The sequence below is a fragment of the Macrotis lagotis genome, chromosome 1, assembly GCF_037893015.1.
Source record: "Macrotis lagotis isolate mMagLag1 chromosome 1, bilby.v1.9.chrom.fasta, whole genome shotgun sequence".
NCBI lineage: Eukaryota > Metazoa > Chordata > Mammalia > Peramelemorphia > Peramelidae > Macrotis > Macrotis lagotis.
Genome location: NC_133658.1, coordinates 158126374 through 158154351, shown reverse-complemented (window position 1 = coordinate 158154351; position 27978 = coordinate 158126374). Strand labels below are relative to the sequence as shown.

General features: G+C 35.0%; 1 protein-coding gene across 1 annotated transcript in view; it reads left to right on the top strand.

Moving 5' to 3' along the window:
* NPHP1 (nephrocystin 1) overlaps nt 1–22996 on the top strand; it is a 40050-nt gene extending 17054 nt beyond the window's left edge. Inside the window, exons 10-20 of the mRNA XM_074209271.1 lie at nt 1470–1564; nt 3529–3657; nt 6714–6788; nt 11058–11168; nt 12026–12108; nt 12344–12420; nt 13148–13247; nt 16110–16222; nt 17813–17886; nt 19773–19817; nt 21819–22996. Coding sequence (XP_074065372.1) covers nt 1470–1564; nt 3529–3657; nt 6714–6788; nt 11058–11168; nt 12026–12108; nt 12344–12420; nt 13148–13247; nt 16110–16222; nt 17813–17886; nt 19773–19817; nt 21819–22091 — 1175 coding nt within the window. The 3' untranslated portion in view covers nt 22092–22996. The remainder of the gene's footprint in view (nt 1–1469; nt 1565–3528; nt 3658–6713; nt 6789–11057; nt 11169–12025; nt 12109–12343; nt 12421–13147; nt 13248–16109; nt 16223–17812; nt 17887–19772; nt 19818–21818) is intronic.
* Nucleotides 22997–27978: the final 4982 nt, after the last annotated feature.

Genomic DNA, 27978 nt, shown 5'->3' with positions numbered 1-27978 from the left:
AATCACTAATAAAAAAGCAAATAGGAACAATCCCAAGGTTTCATTTTACCAGAAACAAATTGGCAATGATCACAAAGAATGATCCATGCCAGCATTGGAGGAGCTATGGGAAGATAGCCAAACACGCCACAACAGAAAGAACTCTTGGTCCTGGAGACAGGGAATTTGGGCTTGAATTCTCCCTCTGATACTTATTGCCTGTGTGATCTGGTTAACCTCCCTCATTTACTTGTCTACAAAATAAGATGTTTGTTTTAGATGTCCTCATTTGCTCCTTCTAGTTCTGTAATATTTATACAGTGGAGCTGTGAATTAGCTTAGATATTCTGGAAAAGAATCTGCGGCTACACTGAGTATGTGACTCAAAAGTATATGCTCCAACCTAGAGAGGTCAAAGACAAACACTAAAATGTTCATAGAAGAAACTTTTTATTGTAATGGGAAACTGGAAACCAAGCCCATACCCATCGATTGGCAAATGCCTGAACAAATCATGGTATATATGAATGTAATAGAATATTACTGTGCCATAAAAAGTAATGGCAGGAAAGACTACTGAGACTCATAGGAAGACTTTTATGAATTGATGCAAAATGGAATAAGTATGAATGGAATAAGTAGAACCAAGCTAATCCTGTTCAGAATGTGTTCAACCATGTAAATGGAAAGAACAAAAGCCAAGGTTGAGGGATGTATCTTTTTAATATAAAAATAAGTGTGACTTTAAGTGTGACCCCCAACAGAAAAAGAAGAAAGTATACCTATTTCCCTCCTTTGCAGAAATGGGGTGTGTAGGGGTGTAAAACTGTGTATATGTTGTCAAACTTGTTTGATTTTTGGTTTGCTTTTCCTTTTCCCTCTCCTTTTGATTGTTTGATATATATAAGTGTGGTGAATGGTATTAGAAATAGAAATAACCTTAAAAACAGAAGCTATCAATAAAAATTAAAGAATAAGCTCTTTGAAGCCTAGTGGCACTTTGGTTTTTGATTAATCCTTAGTAGCTTCTTCCTTATTTCTAGGCACAGTTCCAGGCACCTGGGGATGGAGGGGGGTGACATCTGATAACTGATGGTGATAATAAAATACAAAATCATTATTTGATCATGCATTTCACATTTTTTCCCTGTAAGAAAGAATATTAAAGAATATGTATATGTGTATATATGAATATATCCATGCTTAATTATAACTTTACTGGGGGGGTGGGAGTGGAAAAAATAAACAGTGCATACTAAAAATCAGAAGAAAACCTATAAGGAAGCAAAGAAAAAATGGACAATTTTGACTACAATGTGTAATATAAACTTTCTTGAAATTGAAATTTATTGCTTTACATTATGGATCCTTTCTTATATTTTGCTGTACATGTGACCATGGTTTATTTTGTATTTAAAATAATAAATAAATAAAAGCTAGCATTTGCATAACCAAAAAAAAAAATTAAAGAAAAATGAATTTTTTTTCAGGAAATCAGTTTCAAGCAGGTTATTTTTTACAGCCTGAACTTTCCCCATCACAATTGGCATTTAAAGATATGATATGGGATTCTGAAAATGGCACTGTGAGTATTTGATATCAGAAAAACTGTACATTTTCAAGTATTTAAATAAAGTATATTTTCCATATTTAAATTGGATAATACATTGCAGGCTGCAAAACTTTTTTGCCCTATATACTTATAGTAATGTAATTTAATGTAATTTAATAGTAATGTAATATGCAGAACCTTAAATAAAATTTGTCATGGCCTTATTTTTCTTTCTTTATCATTTACAAATTCTCCTGACAGGAAGAATAAGCAGTTTATTTTATGTTTCTGTTTTATTAAAGTGGCAGAAGTGAGAAAGTTAGGCATTAACTTAGATTTTCCTGTTTTGGAATAGCAAAGGGCTAGAAATATTACTAGACAGTCTTTCCCCGGAACTAAAGATGTAGATTGTCATCAGTGAAATAATCAGAGTCAATTTTAGGGGATGTGTGATGGAGAATACCATCTGTATCCAGGGAAGGAATTGTGAAGTTTAAATGAAGACCAAAGCTTATTATCTTCAATCTTTAAAAGTTGTCTTAGGTATTTACATGATTTTGTTCTCTCTAATGTTTTCTTTCTTCCTTTTGGATCTGTTTCTTCTCTCATAATACATCCAATTTTGATCTATACATATCATTGATGCAAATATAAAGTCAGTATCAGATTTCCTTCTGTTGGGAGGAGAGGGGGGAGGGAAGGGAGGGAGGGAGAAAAACTGTAAAACTCAAAACCTTGCAAAAAATGATTGATGGAAACTATTATGTATGTAATTGGAAAACAAAACATTTACATAACAAAATTAATGAACTTCTACATAATGGTCAAATGTTTCAGATGTTTTGAATGGGAACTTTTCTAACTTCTGTCCCATCTCTAAAAGGAGATTAAGATTTTGAATTTCTTTTGTTTTAGAGGTAAAAGAAAACATATCAATTTTCAAAGCAGCTAAGTAACAATCAAATTTTTGCTTAAAAACTATTACAGTTTTGATATACATCTAAATTCTAATAAAATTTTTAAAATAGAGTGATGGAATCTTTCAATTGGAAGCAAAGGTATACTGGTAAATGTAAAAACTGGTGAAATATATATCAAATATAACATATGAATGAATATATATATATATATATATATATATATATAAAATGCTTTAAATTTCAGTATTTTGTCCATCACTCTCTTAAGTTTTGACTCTGGTCGGTCAACAAAGCAATATATCTACCTGTGCTTTTGTATTATTTGCTGATATCTGAAATGAATGCTCACACTGAGAGCTAGCTCTAGCACAGCCCTGTCTGGAAGGAACCTTAAAGGTCAAAAAATCCACCTTTTAACTATTAGTCAGGCATTTGGTCAGTAGGCATTTATTAAGCATTTTCTAGGCATTGCTAAACATTAAGGTTATAAAGAAGGGCAAAAATGTATGACATAAATTAGATTGCTTACTGTCATGGAGAAGGAGGAGAGGAAGGTAGAAAATGTGGAATTCAAAATCTTGCAAAAAATGAGTAGTGAAGACTATCTTTGGCAAGTAATTGGAAAAAATAAAACTCAAATTAAAAAAATTTTAAATAAAAACAAAGAAGGTCAAAAGACAGGAGTTTATGATCTAATAACTGAAGCATAAATCCATACAAATGTGCTTAATAGTAGCAAAATACTAGAAATAAAGTCAATGAAATATTAACAAAAATTTAATATTAAATATTAACTTTAATGATAATTTAGTTAATGTTAACTTTTATTTAAAGCAATATTAAATTATTTTTCTTGAAATTAATTTAGCATTAACTTTTTGAATAGTTACTAGATAGCAGTGGTTGCAGGATTTTTTTTCTTTTTTTGCATGGGTACTTTCTTAGCTAACGAGTTTAATGTATTCAGTTTAATTTATCAGAGATATAGAATCCTATGAATGGAGAATCATATAAATTATAAAAATTCAGATATGAATTATTTAAAAATATACATATATGTGTATTTATTTGTTTTAGATTAAACCCAGATCAAGCCGTGTGTCATTGATTCTAACTTTATGGAGTTGTAAAATGATTCCCCTTCCAGGAGTAAGCCTGCAGGTCCTCAGCAGACACATACGCCTCTGCCTATTTGATGGAAGTAAGGTGAGCTCTACTGAAGCAGTCAGTCATTAGATCATGTATTTGGAAGGGACCTCAGAGGCCTTCAAATCCAATCCCTTCCTTTCATAGATAAAGATACAGACCTGAGGGGGGTAAAGTGACTTTCTAAAGCAGATCAGTAACAGTGAAAATTTGCTCAAAAGCTATTATAGTCTAGATAAAAGTCTAAAGATGAATCAAACTTTAAGTCACAGGTGTAAGTGGCAGAGTGGGAATTTAAATTTAACTTAATTTAAATTAAACCCATGTTCTCAGACTCCAAAGTCAATGTTTTTTCTACATCCCAAATGCATATGGTACAAAATGCTGCATCCTTAGAATGTTTTGCCAAATGTCCCCATATTTTTGTGACTTTTTCCTGCTCTTTCTTTGTCAGGCCATGTACAGACAACAGGCCTTATTAGTTGATGTTTTATCTATATAAACCAATAATATGACTTAAGAATAATATTGAATTGATTTATTTATTGATTTGTGAAGGCACAGTTTTTATTTTCCTCCTTTATTACTTTTTATATTCACTTTTATATGTATGTGTTGTATCTTCTCAGTACAGTGTGTGTGTGTGTGTGTGTGTGTGTAAATATAGTTTTTAAATTTCAGTTTCTCAGAATAATTGGAAATGTAGAGCACAGATCTTTCCTATTTTATAGATGAGAAAACTGAAGCTCCTTGATGTTAAGTAACCCATCACATAGCTTATGAGAGGCAAACTCAGAACTCAAACCATGCTGATGAGTCTAGTGATCTTTCCAATATGAAAAGGTTAAAAAAAAAGCATGGGCTTATAATCAGAACACCTAGTTCTAATCCTGGTTCTCCCATTGGCTAGCCAAGTGGCTTCTCCACTTATTGATTATATGGGGGAAATTCCTACACTAAAAAAACAAGTAAAGGCCAGATAGTTGTGCCCTCTGAAAGTTTCTGGCCTCTAACACAAAGCACAGCTTCTGAAATTCTCAGCAAGGGAAGTTGAAACAACTTAGGGCCTGCCAGGTGGTGAAGTTATAGAAAGTTGTCACACTTGAATACAGTTCTGAATGCTTCTTCATTAGATGAGGCGACATCAGCAGGAGGAGGAATCCAGCTTTGGGATTTTATGGGTCTGCATCAAATACCTGGAAAGACCTTCAGTACCAGCCTTATTGTTGTGTGGATGGCCCTCTACTTCTCTAGTGGCCTGGTGATCCATTTTACTACAAGGGCAGGTACCATTTCACCAAGTCAGATGTCCCTCTAAAGTACTTTGGAAATGAACCAAAACTAACAGACTTTTTAACAGAAAAAACATATGGGGCAGCTTAGTGGCACAGTGGATAAAACATTAGCCCTGGAGTCAAGAGGATTTGAGTTCAAATCTAGCCTCAGACACTTAATAATTACTTAGCTTTCCGACCTTGGGCAAGACACTTAACCCCATTGCCCTGCCAAAAACAAAAAAAAAAGTTTGCAAAAACATCTGACTCATTTGAGAAAGCATCAAATGTTACCCATAATTTTATCCTGTTTGCACAAAACAGTTTTTGATTTTTGTTCAAGTTCCTGTATATAAATCATAGATCATAGGATAAGCCTTCTGATTACAAGTGCTATAATTGATTAAAGAAAGCATGTGGGTGCAGCTAGGTGGCGCAGTAGATAGAGCACAGGCCCTGGAGCCAGGAGGATTTGAGTTCAAATGTGGCCTCAGACACTTAATAATTAGCTAGCTGTGTGACCTTGGGCGAGCCACTTAACCCCATTGTCTTGTTAAAAACAAAAACAAACAAGAAAGCATGTAGTCTTTAAGTTTCTTCATCTTGAAAATAGTCCAGATATTCACAAAACATACTTGTTAACTTTCCCTATAAAATCCCTCCTTCAAGATGTTTCTAAGGGACCACTATGCTGAATTCATCCTTCTCCCTCATTCCTGTTGGTTTTTTCTCATATCTTTTGTATCTTTGTCCTATTTTCTACTCTCACTGGCCTTACTGTGGTTTAGGTGCTTAATATCTCATCCTGAATTATTGCAATAGTTTTCTAATTGATTTTTCTGCTTCCCATCTCTGCTTTTTAATCCTTCCTCCATTAAACTGCCAAAAAATGCTCCCCCCCCCTACAGTACAGGTCTGCCCATCATTTCTAGGATAAAATTCAGACTCCTTAGTATGGGACCTAAAGGATTTATACCTGAATCCTTCTTTCTTACCTTTACATTTTTCATTTTACTTCTCTTTGTCACTTCTATATTCCATCCAAACTAGCCTATTAGCAGTTTCTTGAATTCAGTATTTCCCAACTTCAAACCTTTGTGGAGGTTTTTCCCTCATGCCTCGAATTTCCCATTCCTCAACCTCTACCTCTTCAATACCTTAACTTACTTCCAGACCCAGCTTAGATCCTGTGTCTTATGCAAAGGTTTTCTTGACCCCCCCCCCCAGATTTTAGTTTTGTCTTTCTCTGTTGCTTTATACTTACTTATATGTCTACATATTGTATCTTCTCCATAGAATATAAGCTCCTTGAGGACAGGCACTCCAGGATCTCCAGAGGTCATCTAGGGCTGGTCACCTTCTGGTACTTGAAATGTTTTCTAAAATTGAATTGAATCAGAACTTTTAGGGTAATTTTCCTATAGGTCCTGTTGATCTCTTGGTTCATTACTTAACCAAGTAATTTTTATTTATTACATTAACTATTTTTTTCTGTAGACTATTTAATAATCCATGGAAGACAAATAACTATAAGCACAAAAATTAAAATCTGAATTCATATATAGTCTTTTTGGGAGGGGGTGTGTGTGCAAGGCAGTGGGGTTAATTGACTTGCCCAAGGTCACACAGGTAATTTTAATTTGAACTCAGGTCCTTCTGACTCCAGGGTCAGTGCTCTATTATATGTGTGTGTGTGTGTGTGTATAAGTATATATATAGTCTTCATAAATCTTGATTTACTCACTTTGATAACAATATACGTTGAGCTCTTTAATCTTGAAAAAAGTAAAGCATTTCTAGATTTTTTCTAAGATAATTTCAAATATCATAATCTCTTTTCAGATTCTTAGTAATATCCATACAGTCAGAGCTACATGGCAACCTAAAAAGCCCAAAACCTGGACCTTTTCTCCACGGGTGAGTGAGCAATTTAACAAATGAAATGGAAAAATGAACAGTTTTTCCTAATTAATATAATGTAGTAAATGTTCAAGATAGACTGTTGTTATATACGCCTTATAGTGATATTCTTTTAAAAACACAATAACAAAAATTACAGAGAGGAAATGGGCAATTTGTTACATGTTTTTGTAATTAGTTTCTTATCTTGCAGGTGGAACAAAATTTTTACCTAAGTCTTAAAAAGTGCTTTGAGTACTTAAACCAAAACACTCCTTTTTTCTGAATCATTGAAATTAAAACTTCTATGAGTCATCATGTTTAAGTCCTTCAGAGAATCTGTGACTTCATCAGCGTGGGTACTCTCACCCTTGCTGCCAGTTTCAATCCATCCACACCCTATCTTGTATATTTTTTTTTTTGGTAAGTGTTCCATGAAGGACAATTCTTATGATAGTGAAGACTTTTCACTTAACCTTTTTAAAAAAAAAGTTATTTATTTTATTTTTAATTTATAAAATAAAGCTAGTATTTTTATAACATAATAGAATAATAAAAGAATGATTGCATGTGAAACTATAAATCTATTATGTATAACTTGCTTTTCCTTTTGTTGTGCCCAGAAATCCCCCATGGTAGGATAATCAAAGTTTTTTACACATAAAGAATTCAGTTTAATATCTATATATCTAAGAAATGTACAAGGAATTCCAGATTTATTATGTAAGTAGTTTAAATAATCAAAGTGGGATACTCGAACCAGGGCAATCTAAGGCAGCCACCAGATGACAATTGTAGATCCTTTCAAAGACCATCCCCCAAATTCTTGTAATAATTTTAAAAAACAGACAAATAAAAAAGAAACAGTAAAGTATGTCAGTAAGTATTGCCTGATATTTTGATGCTGGCCTTGGGTCCCAGACACCTGGGGGGGACCATATTGGAATTGTTTTGAATAAAATCCTGAATTTACAAAGCCTTGTACTGGTCAGTATGCTTTTTTTTGGCTTATATTAATTTTGGTTTATATTATTCATTGAGAGGAATAATGATGATGATGATGATGATGATGACTTTCACTGATAGAAGCTTTTGCTAGAAACTCACATCATGAACTTTACTGTTAGAGACTTTTACTAAGAAACTCATAATTTTTACTGTTTAAAGGAGTGGACACTATTATTAAATGAATCCATATCCCAGGATTTCAACCAACTGGGACCCTATACATTTTAAACATATAAGTTTATCATATAAATTTCTTTTTTCCCCCTCTTCCCTCAATATATAATAACTATAAATAAATATACTTATTCTTTATATATTTAAGGCATTTGTCTGTCCTCCTTTATTCTGATAGTATGGTTGTTATTTCTGACAGAGATGAAATTACCTCAGAGTTTCAGAGAGAAGGAAAGGCCTCCTGCAGAAGGTGGGAGTTGAATAGAGACTTGGAGGAAATGGAATTCAAAATAGGCAAGCTTCCAAAAGTAAAGTGGGAAAAGGGATAAATTATAAATTTGTTTTCTCAACTTTGAAGGAAAATCTACCAGAGGATATACCAGTTGCTAGATAGGTAGAATTTTTATTAAATGGATTAATCCTGAATCAGTATTAATTAAAGGCCAGACAAAAGATTCTGGACTCCCACAGATGAGAAACTGCCTTGTAATCTTTTTTTTCATTTTATCTAAAAATCATATATCAAAGAATGTTCAGATTATTGAAAAATTGTTCTCATTCCAACATACTAGAAATGTTATGCTTAAGATTCTGTAAACTAGGCTTCAGCAATGGATGAACCAAGTATTTCTAGAAGTGTAGGCTGTCTTTTTTAAGAGGTAAAGGAACTAGAGACCAAATTGCCAACATTTACTGGATTGTGGTGAAAGCACAGAAGTTCCAGGAAAGCAATCTACTTCTATTTGATCTCTTTGCTGGAAACAAAAAAGATGATCTGGTACTTCCATGGTCTTGCCACATTTTGTTGGCTATATATAGTAAAAGGCATTAATGTAGTCAAAGAAGTAGAAGTAGATTTGAACCTGTATGTAAGCCAAGAAACAAAAGTTAGAACCAAACATGGAACACCTTATTGGTTCAGGATTGAAAAAGGAGTATGACAAGGCTATATATATTGTCCCCTTACTTAATTCACATAAAGAGTGCATCATGCAAAATGTCAGATTAGACAAATCAAAAGCCAGAATTAAGGTTGCCTGGAGAACTATCAGCAATCTCAGATATGGAGATTTTACCACTCTGGTGGCAGAAAGTGAAGAAGTTTAAAATGTCTTGTAATAAGGGTGAAAGCTGAAAGTATGAAAGTTGGCTCAAAGCTTAGCATCAGAAACAAAAAACCAAAAAATATCATGACAATAGTCTCATCACTTCCTGGCAAATAGGGGAAGAAATGGAAGCTATGTTAGATTCTATATTCTTGGGCTCAAGGATCACTGCAGTTGGTGTATGCAGCCATGAAATTAAAAGATGTTCCTTGGAAGAAAAAAGCCATGACAAATCTGGATAGTATACTAAAAAAAGCAGACACCCCTTCTGATAAAGGTCTGTATGATCAAAACAATGGCTTTTCCAGTAGCAAAAACAATGGCTGTGACAGTTGGATTATAAAGAAAGCTGAGGGCCTCAGGAGTCTACATTTTTGAATTGATGCATTGGAGAAGACTTCTAAGAGTCCCTTGGACAGCATGGAAATGAAACCATTCAAAACTTAAATTAATTCAGATTAGATCAAATACAGAAGCTGAAGCCTAAATAGTTTGGCCACATAATGAGAAGACAGGACTTTTAGAAAAAGACCCTGATTATTAGGAAAGATTGAAGGAAAAAGGGAAAAGCGTTAGCAAAAGATGAGATGGAGAAATAGTATCATAGAAACAAAAAAACAAACTTGAAAAAACTGGGAGATAATGGAGGATACAAGGGCCTGATTTGCTGTGGTATATGGGATTACAAAGAGTCAGATAGGACTAAACAACAAGAACTGATACCATATAAAAGGCAGCCTGGCAGAGTAGATAAGAGAGAGCTGACTTTGAAGCTAAGAAGGCCTGGGTTTAACACATGCTGACTGTGACTCTGGGGAAGTACCTTACTTGCTCAACATCTGAAGTGACTCTCAGTCTTTGGGTCAGTGAAAGGATGTTCCACACTTGGAGCTCCTTACAAAGATGAAATCACCACCATACCTTCACTTCCATTTTACAATAAATCATAGAATACAACCAGGATAGAAAATATTTAATAAGTCTCTATTTGTTTTTTTAAAGGTAAGTGGTATCTTGCCATGCTTACTTGATGGGGATTGTTTTATCAGATCCAATTCTTCAAGTCCAGATCAGACATTATTATTATTTAATACCCCTGATCACCTCCAGGTGTTTTTTCCCCTCACACTATCCAGTATTCTGACCAAACTGAAGGTCTACAGAGCCATTGTGCTGACCTCATTGCTATATGCCTGTGAAACCTGACAATCTACCAGCGCCATGTCAGGAAACTGAATCTCTTCCATTGAAATTGTCTTAGGAAGATTCTGAAGATTCCCTGGAAGAAGAAGAATACCAGACACTAAGGTCCTTTCTTGAAACTGCCTAACATTCCAACATTACTACTACGATGTTAAAGTGCCAGAAGTACACTTGCCAAAAAAACTATTTTATGGGGAACTTGCACAGGGCAAGTGCTCACAAGGGGGTCAGAAGAAGTGATACCGAGACACCCTGAAGTTTCATTGAAGAACTTTAGAATTCATTGTCCAGCATGGGAGACACTGGCATAGGACTGCCCAGCATGGCATACCCTCATCAGTGAGGGGACTGCACTCTATGAGGAAGGCAGAATGGAAGCATCTCAAAGGAATGTGACATATGTAGGTTTAGAGTAACCCGCCCCCCTCCAGGGGTTCACATGGACTATTTGTGTGGTAGAGCATTCCGAGCTCATATTGATCTGATCAGCCACAGTTGGACACACAGTAATTTGTCTCAAACGTGGTGATGTCATTTTGATCTTCTTTGATAAAGGACTAGAATGAAGCACAAGAATCAACCAACCAATCTAGTATTCTGACCCGGTAGTAAGCAAAGTCCTAGTTTTTTTTTTCTCAGAGACTGTGGCATGGATGAAACTCAGAATATGGATCCTTATAATCTCTTCCATATTATCTTTATACCACCATACCTTCACTTCCATTTTACAATAAATCATAGAATACAACCAGGATAGAAAATATTTAATAAGTCTCTATTTGTTGTTTTTTTAAAGGTAAGTGGTATCTTGCCATGCTTACTTGATGGGGATTGTTTTATCAGATCCAATTCTTCATCACCAGAACTTGGAATATTATTTGAAGTTGGAGTCTCTTATGTCCGAAATGTAAGTTCATGCAAAGAGTTTTTCTTTTCATGGTATCAGTTTACAGGAATTTTTTACATTACTCCTGCTTTTTTAAATGAACATGAATTTATCCATAAGTGTTGTTATAGTTTCTCAAAGGACCAGCATTGTGAGGCTTACCTGAATTTGTATGGTTCTTAGAAATCCTAAAGCAATCCAATGTAGACCCCAAATGAACTGCAACTATGCATTTTGAGGAAGTGGGTGATAGTGATATTTGATCAAAATAAATACATGTACTTAAATATTTCATTAATTTAATTTCATTAAAAAGTTGACAGTAAGCATCAATATAAACAACTATAATAATCCACTGTTTGAAATGCCATAATGCTTTATGAGTCCCTCCCTGTTTTCACTATATCATACTAACTTTTGAACAAATAGATACAGGAACTGTGACAATAATGCATATCAAATTATGCTTATCAATGCAAAAAATGTGTATCAATATTTTCCTATTGGCTTGATTAGTTATAGCATTTTTCTTTGGTCTCATTCTGACCCAGAAACTCAATGATTATATGCCACTTTATTTTCTTTTCAAAAGTTTTTTTGGGTTTTGTTTTGTTTTTTTTTTTTAGTTTTTGAAAGGCAATGGGGTTAAGTGGCTTGCCCAAGGCCACACAGTTAGGTAATTATTAAGTGTCTGAGTCTGGATTTGAACTCTGGTACTCCTGACTCCAGGGCTGGTACTGTATCCACTGCACCACCTAGCTGCCCCACAAAATATTTTTGAATTTGTACATGCATTTGTTTCCACTCCCTCCCCCCCCAAAAAACTGTTCAGAGATACCTCAGATGTCAAACTTTATGTATTTGTTTTTCTTTTCTAGTCAACTGGTGAAAAGGGAGAGTTAAGTTGTGGCTGGGTCTTCCTAAAACTTTTTGATACCAGTGGAATACCTATTCCTCCCAAGTAAGTCATTCTTAGTTTCCTTCCAGAGAATCTCTCTCATATAATAAATGACAAAGTACCTTGTGAAAACAGACACCTGAGTAAAATTTTTATGATGATATTGGTATATCTTTTTTAGGTTAAAAAGATATTTTTTCACAAGATGGATACTGTCAGAAGAACTAGATACTACCTGATATTTTCTCCCTGTATTTTTCAAAATGTACTGAATTACATTAATTACTCTTTTCTATAGAACTTATGAACTTTATTTGAATGGTGGTACTCCTTATGAAAAAGGTGTTGAAGTGGATCCTTCAGTTTCCAGAAGAGGTATACTTTTTATATAAGCTTTCTTTTGTCTTAAGGATTTAACAAAGACAAGATTTATCAAAGAGAATAACCATTTTCTACTGAATACAGATTAGTATGCCATAGTTATACTTTCTTGTACAAATCATCACTTAAATTAAGCATTAGAAGGTACCAAATTTAATGTTAAAACCTGTCTTCTTCTCTGAGAGCAAATTTTACTGGTAGCAAATGTGAGAATTTATGTGGGATCCAAGAAGAACAAAAGCAGATGATCCCCTATTTAATTTGATGAGGTTAAAAGTCCTCTTCTCATTTCCCAAGTTTGTCATCCCTTCTTCCTTAATTATTTCTAATCTAGGATTTTTCTATTGATTCAGAAAGCTTTCCAAAAGTATTAGAAGAATCTGGGATCTATGTTACAGTGAACATTTCTTCTAGAGTTAGCATCATGCTTGTACTCCCTTATAATAATCTTATAAATTCTAGATGATGTTGATTCTGTCCATCAGTCATCTCACCAAATGTGGAGGAAGTTTACAGTATAGTCTATATATGTTAGGGAAGAACAATATTCAGCATTGCTGGACCTTGTTTCTTTTATCTTCTCCTTTACTTGTGATATAAATAATTAACATTTTGTGTATAATTTGCCTTTTCTAATTGAGAAATATGTTCAAAGTCCTTTTGGTTCTCTAACAATATTTAAAATGCTAGGCTTCTAAAATGTATTTCTATTTTTTTTAAGTAGCCAGCAGTGTTTTTCATCAGATGATGACAATAAGGAGAAAGCCTCAGCTTCTGGTCAAGCTGAGATCTTTAAATAGAAGGTCAAGAGGCGTTTTGAGGTTGGTACCGATTTTTGCACAGGACTGCTAAATTATTCAGAAGTTGATTAGCCAGTCTGTATTACCTATTAGTCTTTGCTTCACTTGCTTTGTTGCCTTTTGGGAATTTTAATTCTCCTTAACTCTTGTACAAAGGATTATCAGAGAAATTTCACAGACAGAAGTCTGCAAGTCATTGTAGTTTTCTTCTTATAATTCAGATTTAAAACTTAACTAAGGAGGATGTAGAAACTTTGATTGAAATAGGATTTATGGTATTAATTATCTATGATTTTGTCATTTTTCTCATTTCCCATTAAGAGCTGGATATTTTGTGGTGGAGTTTTTTTCCCCATTGTATTATTAAGGGCTATTGCCAAAAAATAACGCCAATTCCAAATCCTCCCAAATGTTATTTTTAACATGTCTTTCTAATGTTAAAACTACACAGTGATACTTGTATTTCACGAATGGAGAAGATGAATCAGAAGTAGATGATTTGGCTTACTCAGCATTCAGAGGACCTGAATGAGAAAGATGCTAATTTTTCTTGCTAGTAGGCCAGTAATCAGTAGACTATATATGCTTCATGGACTTTTTGGATGTGGTTCCATTTTCTTTACATAATGGTTAAACCACTTCACAGCTCCACTAATAATGCGTTAGTGCACCTGTTCTCCCTACCCATCTAGTAATTATAATTTTTTGCAGATTAACCTAAAGGTGTGGTTACTTTCATCTTGAGACTTTGAATGAGTCTTCACTGACACTTCACTTCTAAGAGTTTGTCCACTCCAGATCTATTGAGACCAGTGCCCTTAGATTACATTCTTCTGTATTTTCCATGTATATAATTATTTCATTAATCTGTAGTTTCAAAACTATAGAAGAAGTCTAGTAGACTCATTTGATGAGTTGCTGGGACAAGCCATCCCCAGTAGTCATTCTTCTTGTAATGAGCCTCTCTAAACTGAGTTGGGTTAGTCCTTGAACCGTAGACACCTGGTCTTTCATATATTGTGGGGTCTGTCCCCAAAGCTTTCCCAGCTTGGTATCACTGGTAATCAAGCTTCATTGGTGGGGACCTTGTGCCAGGGAAGCATGGGCTCATTTCTTCACTGATGTTATCATCATTGCTCCTGCCCACAGCCCCTCTCATTGACTTGCAGCCTTAGACTCATCAGTCAGTCAGTCAATAAACATTTATTAAACACCTCCTACCTTTTAGGCACTCTGCTAAGAGCTGACTTATAAGGGAGCTCAGATGCAAGTAGGGAGAGACCAGTGCAAGTCCATTACCAGTGATGGAAAAGCAGCCCCAAGAAATGTTTGCCTGGAGTGAGGTCACTGGACCTCATCTTATGACTAGTTAATTGTTACCATCTCGTTGCCTTTGAAAAAGAGGGGGAAAAGGTGGGAAAGGGGAGATATAAATAAATATTACATATTTATATTACTTTTTTGATAAATGGGAAAAATAATTTTCAAATACAGTTCTTATTTAACTTAGAGTACCATTTTGGAAATTTCAGTAGAAGCCAATATTTTAAATATTCCCAAATATTCAAACTGTTATACAATGTTCTTCCATTTGCTTTTTGTTACTTATTTCCTTTTTTACTTCTGTTTTCTGTTGCACAAATTTCCTCTAATTACAGGACACAATATGAGAATATCAAATACCAATTACCAACAAAGTAAAAGTAATGTTATTTTATTCAGGACTATTGGATACTGCAATAAGATTGCAGTTTTAAGAATAGGGCTGTGATTCTAGTGTTGGAGATTGAAGTCAATCCATCTAGCTACAGATCCATTTTAACTTTAGGAGCAAAGACTTTCCTAGAGTTCCCTGAACAGAGAAATAGATGATTCCTAAATTAGAAAAAAGCTCCCTAAGATAAGCTTGTAGTTTATTTCATATCCTTTCAACAGAATGGCAACATCTGTTTCTAATCTCTGTAATGAATTCTTCTTTTTAGTATTCCCTTTCTTATAAGAAAGGATATTGATTAATATTAGGACCCTTTATTTAACCATTCATAATTTTCCTTAAAACAAAGCCTTCCTTTTCTCCAGTGCCAAGGGATGGTTATTATGTTTACAACATCATGCACTATACATTTCAACATACTCTTCAATTGCCTTTATAAAGTTAGATTTTCATTCTCATATTTATGAATGCATCTACCTAAAAAGCTGATATCAACTATCATTTTTATTTGACTTTTAACTCAGGACTTGTAATAAGTTAATAATGTAATAAGTTAATAATAATACGTTAAAATGAAAGCAAGTATAGAGGCATGTAGATGGTCCTTAAACATGTATTTAGAGGAATATAAAATTATTTGGGAAGTTTTCTCTCTGTGATTAGCCAATTGAATGTTGAGATATTCCTTTAAGTCATTGCTGTAATTGCTGCATAATGAAAGTTTTCTAGAACTATTCATTAAGAGTATATGTAAGCTAAATATAAATGCTTTGGACTGAATTGTATTTTTTAATACATTTATTTTTCCAGCTATATGGAAAGATAGTTTTCAGCATTCTTCTTTTGTAAGATTTTGAGTTTCAGGGTGGCTAGATGGTGCAGTGAATAGAGCATCAGCCCTGGAGTCAGGAGTACCTGAGTTCAAATCCGACCTCAGACACTTAATAATTACCTGGCTGTGTGGCCTTGGGCAAGCCACTTAATCCCATTGCCCTGCAAAAATTTTAAAAAAAAGATTTTGAGTTTCACATTTTTCTCCCTCCCTCCTCCCCTTGATACCTAGCAATCTGATATTTATTTATAAATGTATAACTATGTTAAACATATTTTCATAGTAGCCATGTTGTGAAAGATTTAATTTTTAAATGAATTTTTTTCATCTTTAACAGTCTACTACCAGAAACATTAGTAGGAAGTATGTGCTACGTTCACCTGCTGGTATTCTATAGAGAAATTCTTGGTGATGTACTCCTGAAAGAGAGAATAAGCATGCAAAATGCTGGTAAGGCTTTTTTCCCCCCATATCCTTGAGTTCAGCTATATTAGCAGATGCTTTCTTTGGGATTAGACACACTCTATTTCTGTAAAGTTTAGAACTCTCACAATTGGCTGGCTCTCTCATTCTGCTCCTACCTATTGGCAGGTAAAGGTGGGGCCTCGAGTTACTCTGCCTCAGAGAAGTTTCTGTCAGCAGAGCTTCCTGGCTTGGCACCCAGCCATTTACCTCATAGGAGTTTCCTAGAAGATCAATCAGATGGTGCTGCTCAAGGCTGCTCATCGTCAGGGCTCTCTACCCATTTCAGCTCTCTGAGACTATCTGTTGTACCCTCATTTCATCTTGACTTTGCTCACAGTGTATTTGTTTCACAAGACTTCAGGCCCTGAAGAACTCTGCCCATCCTTTGTAGTTCTCCTACCCTTTTCCTTTGAGTCTTTATTTATTTTACATATAAATTTATTGGGCAATAACTGAATCCTCTATGTATATAATGAAGTGAACTAAAGTGAGAATTAATCTCACTAATAAGTCTGTATGTTATTGAAACCCCCTTTTTTTAATGTCAGCTGTGTTCAGGATCTGAACAAGAGCACCTAAGTAGACATGCCTTTGGTGGAAATGTCTCCTAAATAAATAGAAAGAAGGCAGAACACCCAAGGAGAGAGAGAGAGAGAGAGAGAGAGAGAGAGAGAGAGGATATTTAAGGAAGCAGTTAACAGTAAGGAGAAGGCAAACTGTTTAGTCATATGCTTTTGGATGTCTTATAATGACAAGGAAAGCTTAATGGAAGAAGACTCTTTAGGGAAGTTAAAGGATGTTATATTTTCCCATGAGTAGGGAGAGGTTGTTGAGCTTGTACACAGTTCAACCCAATAACATTCTATCCATCAAGGACTGAAGGTTTGTCAGTACCAACCGGAGAACTTTGTTTACTACTTCCTGAATACACTTAAAATGTAATATTGTTTAGCACAGTTAATCTGTGTATGTATCTTTTTCCTCTCCTGAACTGTAAGACTGAGGCAGCTCCCCCAGCACCATACTTTGTATAGAGCAGATAACTTGATAAGTACATTTCAAATGAATGAATGAATGAAAGACAGGTAGTTTTAGAACACTTTGCTATTCTAGTGTCTGTAGAATTTTTGCTTATTTAATTCTAATAATCCATTCCATTCAATTCTGATGTGAAATAGCTGATTTTTCCTTTTTTTGTTGTTTTTTTGCAAGATAATGGGTTTAAGTGACTTGTCCATAGTCACACAGCTAAGTAATTATTAAGTGTCTGAGGCCAGATGTGAACTCAGGTGCTCCTGACTCCAGGGCCAGTGCACTATCCACTGTGCTACCTAGTTTCCCTTACATTATATTTAAAGTAATTTAGCAGATCGTTTAGATTGTTGGTCCTCAATCAACCTTTTGTTGCTAGATACATACAAATCCTTCTCACTAGAATTTAAGGTCTTTATTTGGTAATGTTATTATGGTAATCTTACTAATTAGTATAATATAATTAGTAATACAATTTTTCAAGTAATTATTGTAATGTTTCAGTGAATGAGTTTCATGAAATTCTTTTCTTTTCTACTTTAGATTTAATAAGTAGCCCAATTCTAGCAACCTTTTCTAAACTCATGGAGCAACCTGACCTGATGGATGTACTTAGGGTATGTGATATGCATCATGATCTTAAATTGCTTAACTTTGTGGTAATTATTTTAAATAGAAGCTTTGTTTATTTTCTTATTTAATCTGTTTTTCCCTTATTGGGTGGTTGGTGATTTTTTGTTTTTTTTCTTTATCAAATAGTTTTTCTGTTGTAAGACTTGAGTGAAAACAATAAGAACACAACTATTGGAGGAAATTTTAGGGGAGTGTTAGAAGAAAGAAAGATAGACAAATAGATGGAGAGTCAGACAGATAGACAAATATTAGATCTGTAATTTCATTGGCAAAAGAAACTCTACCAATGCAGTCAGCAAGCTCTCTGCAATTTATAGTCTTAAACTCTAAGGACTTAAAGGCCTTGCTCAGGCCCTACAACCTGTATATGTCAAAGGCAGAATTGGAACTGGTTTGGCTTGGCTCCAGGTCCATCCATGTCTCTCTCTCTCTCTCTCTCTCTCTCTCTCTCTCTCTCTCTCTCTCTCTCTCTCTCTCTCTCTCCCTCTCTCTCCCTCTCTCTCTGTCTGTCTCTCTCTCTCCACTGTTTCGTACATAAAATATATGCACATCCTATATCCACATACAATTGGTCAGCAACCTTATCTAGCCCTGAAAAAAGAGCTTCCAAAACTGTTCCCTGATTTTGTTTTGTTTTAAAAATAATGGAGACTCACTTGAGAATGTATGTAAAACTTAGAGAAGGAACCAGTACAGAGAAAGGAAGGGAAGATGGGAGAGGATCAAAAGGAAATGATAGGGAGAAATCTTGAGAAAACAAGAGGGATGGCATCAAGGTTACATGTAGATGCACTGGTCTTAGCAAAGAGAAGGGTAAAGGGAAGGACATATTTTGGGAGCCAAGTCATGTATCAGGCAAGCATGTACAAGAATGGGTTGACTCATAGGTTCCTCCCTTTACTGACTGACCCCAAATCTTGCTTGTGATTTCTTTCAAACACTTCTCTCCACTCCATCATTTCCATATCATAATAATTATATATATATATATATATATATATATTTATATATGTATGTATCTTTTTGCTTTATCCCACTGGAATTTTGGGAGTCATCCTAGTCCTTTGAGAAATTAGGGGGTACTTTGTTCTACTTCTAATTTCTATCTTCAGTCTCTACCTACTCCAGTCAGTCAGTCCTATATTTAGCTATCAAAGTGATCTTGCTAAAGTACATATCTGCTCATGTTAACCCTCCTGCCTCAATAAACCCTAGTGCTCCCTCTTACCTCCAGGATCAAATATAAAGGACTCTATTTGACTTTTAAATCTCTTCATGACCTGACCTCTCCTTCTCTTCCCAGTCCTCTTAAACTTTACTCCCTGTACTACCTACTATTCCTCTTCAACAACTCTTCATATCTCATATCTTTGCCTTGGCACTGATCATCTGTCCCTTCTGCCTGGAATACTTTCTTCACCTGTCCCAATTCAAATCCCACCTTCTGCAGGAAACCTTTCCCAGTCATCATGGCTACACTTCCCACTACAAAGGCCTTCCCATCAATATTAGTCCAGCTAGGGGCTCTCTCTATCTCACATTGTCTTAACCATAACATTGCCTCTCTCTGTAACCCCAGGCCTAGCATACAGTAAACTTGTTGATTAGCTGACTGGTTTCAGGAGATTTGAGATATTGATGAGATTTAGGATAGTTTCACCTGCAATTCATTAGTTATCTCTTGAGGTGTATCATTTCTCCAGGTGCATCCATTTTTTTATGTTGATTCTTCATAGCTTTAGTTTCAGAGTTTCTGACCTCTCCAGACTGATGGTGCACCAATCCTGAACCTGGACACCCCTATTCATAGACTCTACTTGCATGTGTTTAAATACTCAGACTAATGCAAATTTCTATATTTAATTTTTAGACTGCATGGGCTGAAAAAGAAAGTACTTTTAAAAGATCTGAAAAGGTAATTTTTTCCCCTAATAAAACTTAGCAATTTTTGCATTTTTTTTCAGGCTAAAATAGATGTTCCCTAACAAAATAAAGCTGTATTTTATGACTACAAATCAGACAAATAACCTGCTTAGAAGGGTGTGGACTTTGCATTTCTAATGAAGGAATTCCTTCTCTTCCAATGAAGCATTTAATAAAAATGGTTCATTTTAAATCTGCTTTATTATCTTGAGAGGAAATTTCCAAACTAGACCTTCTGATTGGCTGCCAGATTCAATCTTATCTTTAAAAACCTTCCAACTGTGGGTACAATAACAATAGGGAGAGAAAAAAAGAACAGAAACTCAGCTAAATTGAACCTACTGAAAAGTGTTTGGCTCAGGGTGGTGAAGTCATTGCCATTAAAAAAACAAAAACTAGTATTATTTAATGACTAAAGGCTTGCTAATACAATCTCCCACTAGAAGGCTGAACTACAGAAAATTTAAAAATACATATATTGACTGCCTTCTGTGGGGGGGGAAGCAAGATTAGGGGAAAAAATGTAAAATTCAAAATACAATCTTTCTTAAAAATATATATAAATATTGTATCTATGTCAGATTGACCTACAGTAATTATGCATACCCTGTACATGGCTTATGCTGAAAATGGCAGATTTAATATATTTCTAATTCTTCATTGGTCACAGCGCTGTGCTTAAGGTCAAGTCTGTCCACAAAAGGTTTGAGTAACTGTGTCCAGTTGAGAGGCTGCCCTGCTTAGATCTTAGATCTTAGATGATCAACTTGAAATTCCTGTTTGAGTCACTCCTTTGGCAAAACATGTTGAATGTTTCAGTATTTAAAAAACCCCTGGGGTTTTATTTGTGTGGGAAAAGCCTGGGTTTTTATACTTTAATAGCTAGTCATCATGAGTTGTAGTGGGACTTAAAACTTTACCACCCTTCTGGTGGTAAACTTTACCAAATTTGACTAGGTTCACCCTTGGATGACAGAAGCCTGGTCTGCCACTGGGTCCAGGTTGTAAAGCCTTTCAAGTTTGCTAAGACCTGCCATAGCTTGTATTCTCCCAATATAGTCTCTACTAACCAAAGGCCACATCTTCATTGTATGAGGCATTGAAGTTGGCATCAGTGAAAGAAGAGATTAAATGTTTCTGTTAAAGATTTAGCAGATTTATAATCTGGGAAGAGCAATATATTAGTCATTATAATTTAACATTAATTTGTACAATCAAGTAGAGGATAAAAACAAGGATCTCAGTTCTGCCTCAAGGTTCAGTTCACAACCATCTACAGATATATTATTCAAATCTTTGGACTTTTGTTAATTATATTAACAAGTCTTCTTTAAAAGCAACTTGGACTTAGACCAAGAGTTCTTCATTTTTGTGTGTGTCATAGACCCCTTTGGTGGTGGTCTGGTGAAACTTGTGGACTTCTTAGAATAATGTTTTTAAGAGCACAAAATAGAATATACATATATATATATATATATATATGTATGTATGTATGTATGTATGATTGTAAAAAGAAACCATATTGAAATATAGTTAATTTTTAAATATTTTTAAAACCAAGTTCAAAGTCCCAAGTTTTTCTGACTTAGTAGTTATGCAAATATTTGACTACTTCAAGCTTTAAATATAAAACTTAAGCTTCAAAGCCATAATCCAAAGCAGTCAAACTCAAATGAGTTGGAGGGTTCACTAAACTGTACGTAAGCATCCTTGAGGACCTCATGCTGACTTAGTTTTTAAATGTAATATTTTCTGTTTTATTTTTTTATTTACTTTGTAATATATTTCTCAATAACATTTTAATCTGATTTTGGCCACACTTGGAAGTATCGTGGGACTCATGTGCTTTTGGGCCACATGTTTGACACATAATACTGTAATGCTAGGAAGGAAAGGAAAAACACCTGGTAGTCAAGGGGCTGCATAAGAATCTAACAAAGTCTTTTTTTATCATTTCTTATATAATTATTTTTATGTTTATGTGTTTCCTCAGAGAGATAGAGAATTTCTGAAGTCCATGTTTATCCTCGTGTACCATGATTGTGTGTATCCTCTCTTACATTCCACCCTCCTCCCACCATTCAAATGGGCAGAAGAAGAAACTGAAGCTACTCGTTGGAAAGTCACTTATGACTTCCTTAAGAAAAACCAAGAACACTCTGGGGCTCTCTATGCTTTACTGTCACCGGAAGGTGTTCATGAACCTTTTGACATTTCAGAGCAGGCCTATGACTTCTTAGGAGAAGCTAGGAAGAATGTGAATTAATTGTGATTGATCACTGAGATTTTAGTCCAGTTGGTACCATCTGTAGGTATAAATGTAAACTCTTAATAATCACTTAAGGAGATTGATAGGAACCAAATGGAAAGTGGTCAATTGTATATTTTTGCTTTATTAATCTACTGTATTTTTACTTTACAAAATATTCAGGATTATAATTCATAAGATTTTGTAAGAAGTAATTGTTCAAGTGTGTTTTAAAATGATTAGTTTTAAAATAGGAAATGCTATGATTTCTTAAAGTAAATTAAAAGCTGTTTCTACTTTTGACCTAGTGATACTAGTATTAATTACTAGGCCTATACCTCAAAGAAATCAAGAGGAAAAGGGCCCATAAAATTATTTAGCGAAGCTTAAAGAAGCACAAAGAAATGCAGACATTGAACAATGGTTGAACAAATTATGGCATATGAATATAATGGAATATTCTTGTGTTTAATAACCAAAGGATAGTTTCAGAGAAGCCTGGGAACTAATATAGAGTGAAGTGAGTAGAACCAGGAGAACCATTTTTAAAATGACAATAACATGTGAAGACACATGATGTGCATTGTAAAGACTTTGTAAGACTTGGGTACTATGATCAATATAATAATCAGCCACAATTCCAGAGGACCAGTAATGAAACATGCTATTCTCCTCACAGAGGTGATGAACTCAAGATGCAGAAAGAGATACAGTTTTAGACATGGAAAATGTAAGAATTTGTTTTGTTTCATTATGCATTTGTATTCCAAAGGGTTTTTTAAATTTATTTTTCAAAGGATACCAGGAGGATAGTCAGTTATTAATAGGAGTTCTAAGAAAAAAGTTAGCAAGAAGGTTAATACTATTTTTTAAAAACTCACTGAAGTAAAGCAAGCTGTACATAATAAAGATTTATACTATAATCTACTATGAATTTAGAAATGTTTATTTTACTTCAAATAAAAATAGAGTAATTTGAAGGAGATGCTCATAAAACTTATTTCTTTAAAAGCAAAATCAATGGGGAGAAATTATGTGAGACATCTGAGTATAATCTCTCAGAAATGGAGAATAGCCTTGAAGGTAAGTCAGTGATTTCCCTTTACCACAGCCCCCCCCCCAAGGTCTATATAGGAAACATATAGATATACCTACATTTAAATAGCATGTATATTTATGTTTAAATTCAAATAATTTCTTCTAGATTTTTTTAGTTTCATGACATCCCTTAGAAATGCCTGGCAGGGGGGCAGGTAGGTGGAGCAGTGGATACAATACCAGCCCTGGAGTCAGGAAGACCTGAGTTCAAATCCTGCATCAGCCCTTAATAATTGCCTAACTGTGTGACCTTGGGCAAGTCACTTAACCCCATTGCCTTTAATAAGTAAAAAAAAAAAATTTAAATGCCTGGCAACAGGCAAGTTCCTAATACTTTGACCACAAACTTCTTGATTATGAAATTGAATTCAGGTAGATACAGATAATTCTCAGTTATTTGAAAATAAAGTATCTAAATGGTCTTGTTGACCATTCTGCTTTATTAACCCAATGCTGAATTTTCTAAAGTGCGGGTTTTTTGTTCGATGATTATTCATACATATATGGGGTGTCCCAGAAGTCATGGTGAAATTTTAAAGCATTATATGGATTGTTATTATTATGTTTTGTTCTTATTATCTATCCAACTAGATAAAAAAAAATACCTGGGTTTTACTGGAGGAAATAAATTAGGGAGAGGAAGGAAGAAAGACTACTGGTTCCAAATATAACTTTGAGAGATTTGAGGCTCCACCTTAACAAGAAGTTAAAATCAAATCATAGGCTGTGGAAATGAGCAAACAACAGAAGAAAAAAACCTCACTATATATATTTATAGATATGGAAGATCAAAATACATATTCAGAAGAAGATAAAGTCAAAGCTTCTGCATCTGGAGATTCAGGGAATTCCCAGGGTTGAGGAATGGCTGAACAAATTGTGGTATTTGATTGAGATGAAATGAGATTCTGTTATGGGAAATGATGAACAGGATGCTCTCAGTAAAAAAAAAAAAACTTACATGAGCAGATGCAATGGGAAATGTACTGTATACAAAGTAACAGCAATATTGCAGGATGATAAGCAGTGAATGAACTTCCTTTTCTCAGCCATGTTGTGGCCCAAGAGAACTCTGAAGGACTTAGGTTAAATATCATCCATCCCAAAGACATGGCATCTTAACAAAGAATACAGAATTGTTTTCACTTTATTTTTCTTGAGGTTTCTCTTTTTGGGGGAGGAAGAGGAGTTACGTTTACTTTTACAGTATTACTATTGTGGTAAGTTTTTCAAGACTACACCTATATCAAGTAACTTGCTTCCTCAATGAGGGAAAGGGGGTGGAAGGAGGGGATAGAATTTGGAACTCAAGGTTTTGGAAGTGAATGTTGGAACTTGTTTTTGCTTATAACTTGGATAAAATTAAGATATAAATATAAAAACAAAAAAAGGGGGAGGGGATGAGCCTTTGGTCTTAAAAATGCCTTAGAAGGAATCCCTGTCTTGGAAAGAGATGTACTATCTCTACAAGCTCCTATAAATAATATTCCTCCCTGTCTACTACCTCTCTGTATAATCAAGTATGAGAAATTGAGTAAGAAACACCATAATCTTCCTTCTGATCTGCTACTGATCTATTTTTCTTAGTTCTTGCCAGTAGAGAAACCATGTTCTTCTGTAACTTTTGAGAGCTAGCGGTCCCCAAAATGAGGGTAGAAGTGATTTTCTTTTTATTGAAACAACTGCAGAAAATGTCCTGGAGGACGGCTAGGTGGCGCAGTGGATAAAGCACCAGCCCTGGAGTCAGGAGTACCTGGGTTCAAATCTGGTCTCAGACACTGAATAATTACTTAGCTGTGTGGCCTTGGGCAAGCCACTTAACCCTGTTTGCCTTGCAAAAACCTAAAAAAAAAAAATGTCCTGGAGAAGTCTTGGCATATTGCTAGTTTGTTTTGTCTTGGACTTGCTCCTCCACTTGGTGGTATCAGAAACCCTGCTTTTTTACTCTTTCTATCTAAAACACAATTTTAGTGTGAGCATGTAAAGTGCTAAGCTACTCTTTGCCTGGTCCTGTGAGACTGTCCCCCAGATTGGTGAGGAGAGGGCTGAAGAATGAATCCTCGGCTGAGTTTTGAAGGAAGTAAAGAATTCTAGGAGGTAGAGGTTAAGGTGAAAGCCCATTTCAGGATAAGCAATGAATGAACTTCTTTTTCTCAGCCATATTGTGACCCAAGAGAACTCTGAAGGACTTAATGTTAAATACTGTCCACTCCAAAGATGGATAGAGAACCTACAGGGTGGGATCTTAAAAGTAGTTTAATAGATTGTTTAAAAGACATGATAGAGTAGTATGACAATTGATTGTTCAGAATTGCAAAAACAACTTCTTGCAAGGGTTGTCCACATGCTGGCTCCATTAAGCTAATAATTTCTTTAGAGGAAAACAGAATCATGAGTAAAAGCATTTTTGCTTAAACTTAAGCTAAAAAGTGGTGAAATAATGGAAATACGTTTAAATGGATTAGACAAATCATTCAGGTATGTGTATCTGCTCAGAACCATCATGCCATTGTGAAACTAGCCTTCAGTCATATACTTAATATCACACACACACACACATACACAAAATTTTATTGACTTAAAAGGTTAATTTCTAGCTGTCAAAAACAGGAAGGGCTTGTCAAGGAGCCAGAAATCTCCTGGAAAATTATTTTCCAGTAATGTCTCCAGGGATATTTACCAAAGTCCTCTATAATCTGAGCCTCTCCTATCTTTCCAAACTAATTTCCCATATTCCCCTCCACACATTCTCCCATGTTTCAGTCAAACTGGCCTGCTTCCTGATCCCTAAGCTTAGCATTCCATCTTCACTCTCTGCTTCCTTCAAGCTTTCTGCTTGAAATAGGCTTCCACTTTAACCTCTACCTCCTAGAATTCTTTACTTCCTTCACAATTCAGCCAGGAACCATTCTTCAGCCCTCTCCTCAAATGACTGTCTGCTTGCTTCTCTGTGGAGCAGAAAAGAAAACTCTTGCCTCCAAGAGTCCTTGGCATTCTCAAAAGGTTCAAAGTCAGAAATACCTATGACCACAGAAGTGACCCTAAGGAAGAGGCTCAGGGAAATTGTGATTTATGTAATGTCACACAGTTTATAAACTAGAGTATCTTGACACATACATACTAAGGTCTTTTGATTCCACATCTAACAATATTAACTGTACCTGGCATTAGTTCTCAATAATTTATCCTTGAGAAGTGATCCTTGGCAATGGGGAGGCTCACCTATAATACTGAGGCATTCCAAGTTGCACACTTATCAAGCCACTAGGTGGCACCATAGTGCACAGAGCCCTGGTCTAGAATCTGGAAGACCTGCCTCTGTCACTTACAGACTGTGTGACCCTGAGAAAGTCATTTAACCTCTATGTGCCTCAGTTTCCCCAAATGTAAAGTGGGAATCTCAATAGCACCTACTTCCCAGGATTATTAGGAGGTTCAAATAATGTTTGTAAAAAGCACTTAACACAGTGCCTGGCAGATCATAGACACTAAATAAAACCTTGTCCCCTTCCTTTTCCTAGAGTAAAAGGCTGATTTTTGAATTAGGAAGTGCTGGTTAATGCCCTGTCTCTGATAAAAACTGCTGTGACACACTTAAGGGCCCCAGAAACAATCTGGACTACAAACCATGAACAAGTTGCTAATCTGTACTAATGGAGAGAGTTTCCATTCTTGGAGAGTCTCATGAAATTGAAATTTGCACTTAACTTTTGTAACCAGAACTGTAAAGCAAAAAATGTGCACTTATCAAGAGGGATTGTGGTCAAGCAGGGAGATGAAGCAATAATTTAGGATTGTAGGATCATTAATTTATGATACACCCTGTAGGTTCTCTATAAAATTCTGATTTCTAGTACCTTTTTAGAAATGAGAGAAGACATGACAATACGTAACAAAAATTTATCAACTAGATAAAAGCATATTTAAGATGAAGGATAATTGAGGAGTTGGACTGACATTAGAAAATGAGTGGAATTACTTTTCCTCATTAAAGTTATTTTTACTGGTGGCCGCTAGGTGGCGCAGTGGATAGAGCACCGGCCCTGGAGTCAGAAGTATCTGAGTTCAAATCCAGCCTCAGATACTTCATAATTACCTTGCTAAGGCCACTTAACCCCATTTGCCTTGCAAAAACCTAAAAAAAAAGTTATTTTTACTAATACTTTATTTTTATGTCATGTTCATTTCCAAAAATATCCTTCCCTTCCCCCATCCAGAGAATTATCTTTTATAACAAAGCACACTAAAAAAGAGGGGGGGGGAAGCAGTTTAGGAAAACTAACATGTTAACCAAGTGACAATTTTATAGTTCTTTTATTTCTTCAAAGAAAAGAGGGGAGTTGAATTTTCTCATTTCTTTTCTGGGGCCAAGCTTGATCATTATAATCATATGGTATTCAATTTTGCTTTATTCTTTATAATTACATAGTTGAAATCTATATTATTTTTCTCATCTTCTTCCTTGACTTTGTTTCTTCAAACAAAACTTCCCATGCCTCTCTTAATTCTTTATATCCAGTATCCTATTAATTCTTTATATCCACTGTATTCCTGTCCCACAATTTATTTAGTCATTCTCCCAATCAATGGACATCTACTTTGTTTCTAATTCTTTGCTATTGTATAAAGTGTTGCTATGAATATTTTGGTATATATGGGACCTTCTTCACTATCTTTGACAGCCTTGGAACATTTAAATTAGTTTCCTGGCATCATTTCTTTTTTTTAAATTTAAATTTTATTTATTTTCATCCATTTGAACATGCATATTTACAAGTTACAAAATTTCCCTCCACCCTCCCTTCCC